Source organism: Cebidichthys violaceus, unplaced genomic scaffold (assembly GCF_023349555.1).
Source record: "Cebidichthys violaceus isolate CVI_PGR_0920_01 unplaced genomic scaffold, fCebVio1.0.p SCAF_14, whole genome shotgun sequence".
Classification (NCBI taxonomy): Eukaryota; Metazoa; Chordata; class Actinopteri; order Perciformes; family Stichaeidae; genus Cebidichthys; species Cebidichthys violaceus.
In genome coordinates this window covers 2,325,019-2,333,876 of record NW_027176307.1, presented here as the reverse complement: position 1 = coordinate 2,333,876, position 8,858 = coordinate 2,325,019, and the positions used below count along the sequence as shown (strand labels likewise).

General features: G+C 38.9%; 1 protein-coding gene across 2 annotated transcripts; it reads right to left on the bottom strand.

Moving 5' to 3' along the window:
• Positions 1–871: 871 nt before the first annotated feature.
• LOC137870956 (microtubule-associated protein RP/EB family member 3-like) lies at positions 872–8,218 on the bottom strand. 2 transcript variants are annotated; one of them, XM_068708473.1, is made up of 8 exons: positions 8,131–8,218; positions 5,809–5,876; positions 4,924–5,048; positions 4,600–4,745; positions 4,181–4,343; positions 2,565–2,701; positions 1,923–2,066; positions 872–1,144 (listed from the first exon to the last, which is right to left on the bottom strand). In XM_068708473.1, the coding sequence occupies exons 3-8, from the start codon at positions 5,042–5,044 to the stop codon at positions 1,076–1,078; spliced, it is 780 nt and encodes a 259-aa protein (XP_068564574.1). In that variant the 5' UTR covers positions 5,045–5,048; positions 5,809–5,876; positions 8,131–8,218; the 3' UTR covers positions 872–1,075. The 2 variants fall into 2 exon arrangements, with proteins under 2 accessions (XP_068564574.1, XP_068564575.1); XM_068708474.1 differs by lacking the exon at positions 5,809–5,876 and having other exon boundaries at positions 8,131–8,204.
• Positions 8,219–8,858: the final 640 nt, after the last annotated feature.

Here is an 8,858-nt window from a genome sequence, read left to right as displayed (position 1 = left end):
CTAACTTTATTTGTTCATTCATCGTATTTAAAGCCTGACATTTGTCTGATAAATAGCTCTTGTACTGACGCCTCTAACTCGGCCATTGAGGAATTCAATGCCAATAAAAAACAACTCTTTAAAACCAATCTAAAAATATAAAAATTAAATCTTCTTGTATCTTCACTGCTTGTTGGCATTTTGGATCATTTCAGTCAGTTTGTTTTGCTACATTTGGTGCAAGACCTTCAACTTCTCCAAATCCAAAACCACTTTAAAAAAAAGAAAAAGAGAAAAAAAAGATGAATAAATAAAAACATAAATACACCAGGCTGTCTCATAAACAAGCTGTCAAAACAGTCATGAGCAAACCCTCTCTGGTGGGACACACTTTGATGTATAAATGCAGACTCTTGATGAGGATTTCTTTATGCATGTGAGCAGTTCAAAGTCTGTGATATGTCCGGCGGCTGAATGTACGTTCATGTGTGTCATCATATTCAACATGTTCAAAATATATGTGCGGGCCTCCCTCCGTAGAGGCTTAACACCATTTCTAATCTTACCGTGTGAAATTTACACCCAAAACATCCTTAAACGGGTCACATTGTCTGGAAAACTTTGTTGTGGTTTCATATATAAACTCTGCGGAGCACCCTGATGCATGTGTGTCTGTGTGCAGTCACCAATTAAAGTGCAAGGTGAGAGAAAGTGACCTGCCTCTTGAGACAGACGGATTGATAGCACAGCACTGTTGGCTCCAGGATGTCAGTGCTGTAATCTCTTTGCTTTTAACCTGAAACCACTCTAGCAGGCTAAAGCAGCCCTGCAGTGCAGCTGTCCCCTCTGGTAACAGGTTAGAGTGAAGTCGAATAAGCCGAGCCAGGCTGCTGGGCTCTAGTCCAGGTGAAGTGTCCTTTGGGAAGCAAGGTTGTGCAACAAAGTCATGGATATGGACAGCCGCAGACAAGATGGGAGGAGTAAGGGCAGATTGTAAAAAATATCAAATAAAAAAAGGGGGGGATTATGACAATAATTAAAGTAGATTAAAGGGTGAGAGTAGGGGGAGGAGGATGATGAAGAGAGCAAGAACAATTTAGAACTCTTCCTGGTCTTCCTGTGCCTCTTCGTCAATTTCTTCATCCTCTGGAGGTGCAAATCCATCCTGTGGAAGAAGACTGAGGTCAGTGTACGTCAGGATGAGAAGCCTTAACATCTGGTTTTTATATCTTTGCTTGTTGGTGTTACTGATACATTTTCCTCCTTCTTGAGTTTGCATGTGTCCTTCTGCAGTGCATGGGACCGATAAAGCAGACCTGTAAGCGGTCACTACCTGGGCTCCTTGTTCATCACCATGACGGTTCTCTTTTAATTTGGTGATAATCGGACCTCTTGGACGGCTTTAAGAGTCACAAACACTGCAGATGTTTTATAAACATGTAAAAGTGTAATGTCATTTAAACTTATTTTTCTATACTGGCATAGGGTGAGGTCCACTTTGGAAATAAGTGTTTCATGTGCTGCCCTTTTGGCTTGACTAAGCATCTAAGGACGTTTTTATGTTTGTTGTTTTTATACCCCAAATAAAATAAATCAATCAATCAATTAACAAACACAAAACCAGGTTTCAATAATGGGGGTAGAAAGCAGATTTCTTTACCATGTACACCCATAACCAAGTTCCTAATTGTCATTTTGCATGTGCATGACAAAGACTTCAGTCAAGGGTTGTATGTTGTCATGGTTGTGCTGCTGTGACGACGGTGCAGAGGGACGCAAGGACAGATCATTATACATAGAAAAGATGCATCTTCATATTGAAAATAGTTTAATTCAAACTCAAAGTCTGAATATAACTAACACCGACACAAAGTAGAAGTAAGTTCCACTTCTAATCCTCCGTACTGACGCATGTGCTCTGTGTGTGACCCGACTGTATTTACCTCTGTAGCGTACAGTACATCCAGGATTTTGTTGAGGATGGGGCTTTCTTTGTCCTGGCAGAGGAGCTCGATGTCCCTCAGCTTCCCGAAGTAGAAGTCCCTCTCCTTCTCCAGGCCGTCTACGGTCAGCTTCAGGTCCAGCAGCTACGCACACAGAGAGGCAGGTCAAACAGCTTGTGGGTATGAGACAAACAAAACAACTGTATACTGTAATATAGAATGAATAACTATGGCCACTAATCAAACAACAGCAGTTATAAAGCATCTATGGAAGGGTAAATGCTGTATTACAGCATCACATAAAGCTTTAAAAGCATAGAATTTTTTATTTTTGATAAGCTACTTAACTTATTCTATCAACAGAATTTCAAGTAGTCTGTAACAATTAAAGAATGTGTTGAGTCGGTCCAGACAGATCAGGCACAGCGACCTTGTGTTATTTCATTATGAGAGGAATTCTCAACATCTCGCTGAAATTTTTAGAAACTCTATGAACATTGAAGAGTACAATTATTCATGCAACTTAATGCGAGCCCTGCGCTGCTACCTCGGTGCGATGCCATGATGATGCCATTTTATGCCTTTTTTTTTTTTTTTTTTTTTTTTTTTAGAAATGGCTGAACAGATGAAAGCAGTTGGTACCTGCTGGTTGAGCTCTAAGAGCTCAGAGTCTCCTCCATTGCGGGTCATGGGAGCGGTCTTGCGGCCTGCTGTCAGGTTTATCTGCCTCTGGGGGGTGCAAACAGTCTTTGGTGCTGTGGGAGACGTTCTCAAGGGGCCTGGAAGAAAACACACACACACACACACACACACACACACACACACACACACACACACACACACACACACACACACACACACACACACACACACACACACACACACACACACACACACACACACACACACACAAATGTTTATGTAGCTACACTTGTCTGGATGAATTTGTCGTTTTAAGTCGGCCGTGAGTTGTCGGTTTGAGATAACAGATTGAGATGCAGCCGTCTACTCTTCGGCTTTGTAATAGCTCATGCTTTACTTGGATTACATGAGCTTAAATTTGACCCTTTTTATGCTTTAGGTCTCCCTTATTTTCTTTACTCATATATGTAAGTACATGATTGCATTTGGGCTGCAAGTTCTGTTAAACACAGTGAAGACACTGACAAATGACTTACAGCTATTGTTGATGTACTGCTGATCCAACATCACCTTAACTCTTACCCTCACCTTAACTGACTTCTAACCTTAAAACCTTAAAGCCAAGTCCTAACCGACAACAAGCCCCTCGTCAGGAGATGAGGACGGGTGAAATTATCCTCACTTTGCAAAAGTTTCCTCGGCCTCAAGGCCTTAAAAACGGTAACTGTACAAAATAAAACAACACAAACACACAAAGATTCAACCTCAATAGGACGTCTTTGCAGTGTGCTTTGATTTGTATTTCTATCCATCCTAAGCATTAAGGAGCAGTGCTGTAAAGGGCTTCAGTGTGACACATCCTTGAATATAGAGCCTGGAGAGAGCACTTCTGCTGGAGACACTTTATGATAACTTTTACATTTCCTTCTTCATTTAATCCTCTTTTGCCACTTATTTACTGTACATGCTCTGATCAACTTGAGTAAAAATATTATTTAAATAAAATAAAAAATATTTTGTAAAGTGCACAGGGCTGCTTTGCTTTGGAGAGACAATGTCCAGAAAACTTGTGACATTTTGTAAAACTATTTAAAAAAAAAAAAAAAAAAAAAAAAATATATATATATATATATATATATATATATATATATATATATATATATATATATATATATATATATATATATATATATATATATTATGCTTGTTTTGTAGCCGTTTACAACTACAGAGACACAGCCAGAGCCCCTAATACGGCCCACAACCAGCAAGAATACACAAATCCATAAACCAGGTAACTCACATTCTGAATGAAGGTAAGACACACTGCAAGCATTGACGAGCACACACCCCACACACACACACACACACACACACACACACACACACACACACACACACACACACACACACACACACACGCACACGCACACGCACACGCCCTATGCAGGGGATGTTACCTGAGCGAGAGGGTCTCTTAGGTTTGTGGTGAATGAATTCATCTGTGTTAGAGGTGGGGATGTTTGCATGAAGAGGTGACAGCAATGAAATGAAGCCTTTGGGTTCACACACAGCCGATAGTGACAAGTGTGTGTGTGTGTGTGTCTTTAGTGTACCTTGGTTGTTGGATGGAGGCGGCGTTCCCTCTTGGCCCTGCCGTGACATGAGAGGATCGTAGTCTTTCCCATCAAAGTTGGCATCAAAAAACTTCTTAAACCACTGAAGGAACTCAAAGTTGTCCTGGAACTTCCCCTTCACCAGCCTCTCCACGGAGATGATCTGAGAGGAGCACAGAGAGGTGAAGCGTTGAAAAAAATATATTTTGTAACTCCACAGCTACATTATGCAGCATATGTGGTCAGAGGTGTCTTTGGTCAGAGATGCATCTTCTGTCAACTTACATATTTCAACAACTCTGTTAACCCAGGGGGATGATTTGTTTCATCAAATCTCATCTGAACGTGTGCATGTTAATGAGTGTGTGTGTGTGTGTGTGTGTGTGTGTGTGTGTGTGTGTGTGTGTGTGTGTTCTCACCTTGTCCACATTCATTCTCTTGAATGAAGCCTGTAAGACCTTGAAGTTGTTGATGTATTCATGTTCCAGTTTCGCATTGAACTTAACTTTCTTCATTAATATGCACCCTGGAAACAGCATGTCCATGAACTGACAGTAAGCGGAACCTATGGGGAAAAATTATTTAGTTTCAGAGCTTGATGTACATTTTGAATTGAATTACAAACTCAACATTTAAAAAGAAAAAGTGTGTGTGTGTGTGTGTGTGTGTGTGTGTGTGTGTGTGTGTGTGTGTGTGTGTGTGTGTGTGTGTGTGTGTGTGTGTGTGTGTGTGTGTGTGTTTACCCGAACAGAGCTGCTCAATCTTTGTGTGTGTGAGCTGCAGAGAGTCGTTGACCCATGCCAACATGTCATGACGACTCAGGTTCTCTACAGTCATAGAGGTGGAGTAAACATTCAACGCCATCCTCCTGATTCACAAAGACACACACATAAACAGTTGAATGATAACTCCGTATAGTCAACAGTTTGATTAACGTATACAACTATATATTCAGATAACAAAAAACGAAACAAATTACAACTTTATTTAATCAATAAAGGCTTATCTTATCTCAACTTTTCCTCAAGAGTGAGTAAAGCATACAATTCACAAAAAACAAAGAATCCAGGCTGTAATGCGATGAGTAGAGCCGTCTCTTACAGAGCAGAATGACTGCATTGACGGAAAGTCTCTAACTCTGTGCTGTAACATTACTAAAGCTGTGGTCATAACGTGGCACAAATGTTTTTTCTGAAGATAAAACAGCAACAAATAATTAAAATAATTGGTAAAATGCGACAAGTTATTTTTTACAAAATAAACCTCCAATAAATCTTTTATTTAAGATGGAAATATACTTAACTAAAGAGCAGAATTTTTTTTTTTCATTAAAATATATCATCATACAAACCATTTAATCGACTGACAAATCCACTGCATTTCATTCCATTTTATTTGTGTATAATTTTGATATAGTCTGATTTTAATTGCCTTATTTGCAGTCCTGAAACATTTTATTCCTGGTTCAACCTTTGTTTTAAAAAGTGCAGTAAAAATAAAGTTTATTATTATCATCATTATGATCAGGCGTCTTGTTTAGTAGTATGTGAGTTTTGCTTGCTTGCTTGACTGCCTCATGGCCAGGCAATAAATAAATAAATAAAAGAAAGCGCACACACTTTACTCACCTAAGCTGTGTGTGTGTTTGGTGTGAACTGTTCAAATCTGGTTGTGATGGATCCCCTTACAGAAAGACCTGGGGACAGAAACACCTATCTGTGAGATATCAGTGATGCTGTACCATTCAGACTGCACCAGGAAAACGATCATACTTTAAAAGTTATTTATTGAATCTGACAAATCTGAAACTTGTCTTTGCATACCCCCTTTAAACATAACTTCCTCTATACCTCTGGGTCAATTGGTCAGAACCATAGCCTGTATGGTCTGAAAAGTTTAGAGTCCTTCACAAGAGCTCCCCCGCATGGTCACAAAGAGAAACACCACAGATGAATGTGCAGCCAGCCACTAGTTCACTCACTAGGTCACTAATCTCTGCAACAGTTAATCCGTTTAGCCCAGGTCGAAAAATGCAGTAACCCATCGTGGTGCACAAAGGCAGCTGAGATCACCAGCAAGAGGATCCAACAGGCATAGACATTTAATACAGCTACGATTCATCCCCGCTGACAGCTCGAGGCGAGGAACAATCCAACAATAACAAAGCATTTCCTGCATTCAAATCAACACTGTCCACCAGGCAAATGCTGCTGATTTGGTCACGGCGGGTGCATCCATATATGAAGCAAACTGCACACACAGTAATACAAATAACTATCCAGTCAGTAAGACCTCTTTAGATATGTGGAAGACAAACATGCTATTAATAGCAAATTAACACAGAGCATCAGGGCCAGTACAACCAAATGCAACTAGCGGTTAACTTCATTTACATAGTTATCAGTAAGTAAAAACCTAAACCTGGACTTTCCCCCAGATCTTCAACACATCACAACACTTGTTCTTTTTTTTTTGCATTTTACCCTTTATTATAGTAAAGTTTGTAATAATAATAACATACAATTCCTAAAAGTTTTTTCTTTCCTCCTGTTCACCCTACCAAATTAAGATACACCAATAGAGTAGGCTCTTATATATTTGTTAAACCTGACAGTTGTATTTGCCTGATCATGCGATTTGTAATGTACTTATTATTAGTCTTAGCCAACTGACTGAAAATGTCAAGATTTTGTATAGTTGAATCAATTAACTGCGAGTTTTAAAGTCATTTTGAAGTTAAAATGTCAACAATTCTACAGTTTCAGCTTCTCAAATGTGGATTCCGTTAGATGCGGCTGTTCATGTGGTCAAAATCAAATGTTGTGACTATCGAAATACTTAGTGACCATTTTGGTGACAGCACATTGTCTTCATTTACGATCTATCCTGAGGGAAATTGTTGTGAAGCAGTTGAAGAACAAAGTAGGCAAGAGTGCAAATATGAAAATATAGATATCAAATGCACAAATGGCAAAAAATACAAACAATGTTTAGGTAAGTTGATCATATCTCAAGTTGCTTCCTGGTGAGTTGCATGTAGTTATAAGTATTCAATATAAAATCACAAGTAACGGTAAGTGTATATGGTTGATTAAAAATGTTCCATGATTAGGCCATGTCCATAATATTAGACATAGTGTCCGTAATATTGGACATTATGTCCCACTGTTGCACATAATGTCAGAATGTTGTAATGATTGTATTAGCAGTTAAACAACAGGTTTATTTCTGATCATTTTTCAGATTACAAAATAAGCATGTAGGATGAATATAATTACAATAAGTACAAGTAATGCAGTATACTGCATTACTTGTACTTATTGTAATTAGTGAGCGTCATTTACTTGATTGTTTATCTTATTATCAAATAAAGGAAATCTGAGCACCAGTTAATTTACCTCCTGTTGACAGTTATTGTACGTTGCATGACTTATATTCAACAGATATAACACGTTGTGACCGTTATAAAAGTACGTCACAACTCAGGTAAACCCTCCTGCGTTTTAAGACTAACGTCTAACGTCACAGCCCGGTTCAGATCGGAGCCACCGGTCCGTGTTTGTGACAGTTGACGTTACAACCTCGGTAAGTGCGACAGTCACTGTGCGACGTTACTGTCACGTTAGCTCCTAGCTAACACCGCTAACGTTTGCTGCGCGTGGATGGTTTCTGTTGAATTTAGAGAGTTCCCACCTAATTTAATTCCACCGCAGTGATGTTAGCGAACTAAAAATATCCCCTCGTGTAACTAAGACGAGACTTTTGTTTTCAGCCTCACGTTAAGGCCTTTTGGATAACACACTCACGCACATTGTCAACGGCAGAATAACTGTCAGCTACGGGAACGACACACGTATTTAAGTAAGACGTAAATGAAACTATCCGTTAAATAAACTGTTTTTATACGTAAAGAAGCCCATTGTGAGTTAGGTTGAGTTAATGTTACTCACTGAAGTGCGACAGTGTTCCTCTCTCGTCCCGTTGTGTCTGATGATGGGCTTTACTGTTGCTATAAACCGAAGGTTTCCTCGGCAAAGTTACGCGAGACTGCTCTCACACCTAAGCCGCTGGAGCAGTACGCATGCGCAGAGCAGTTGCAGGATTTTCATATTTATTTCATTGCAACTGGTGTTCCCATGGACGGCCATGATGGAGACAAAAAATACGACTGCGGCCCATGTTGGATGATTAACCTGAGCTAGTGTAAGTATTCAGATCCTTTAATTACCAAAGTATAACAATACTTTATTGCTAGTAAAAGTCCTGATTTCAAAAAGTTTACTTAAGTAAGTAAGTGCACAAAAGTATTATCAGCAAAATGTAGGGTACTTAAAGTCAGTGGTGTAAAGTAACTGTACCCAAGTACTGTATTTGAGTAGAATTTTGAGATACTTTTGCATTCTTGAGAATCTAAATGTTCTGCTATTTTATACCTCTCATCAACTACATCTCAAGGGGAAATATTGTACCTTTTACACCTCTATATTTATTTGACAGCTGAAGTTACTACACAGATTAAGATTTTACAAAAAAATATATTATCAATTATCAATTATGATACTGTGCCATAGATTAAGCAACAGTATATGGAGCTGTTAAGATGTTCTCCAATTCAGTAATGATATTCCAATAATATGCTATATATAATAATATGTAATAAGTGTTGTTTTACTTTGAC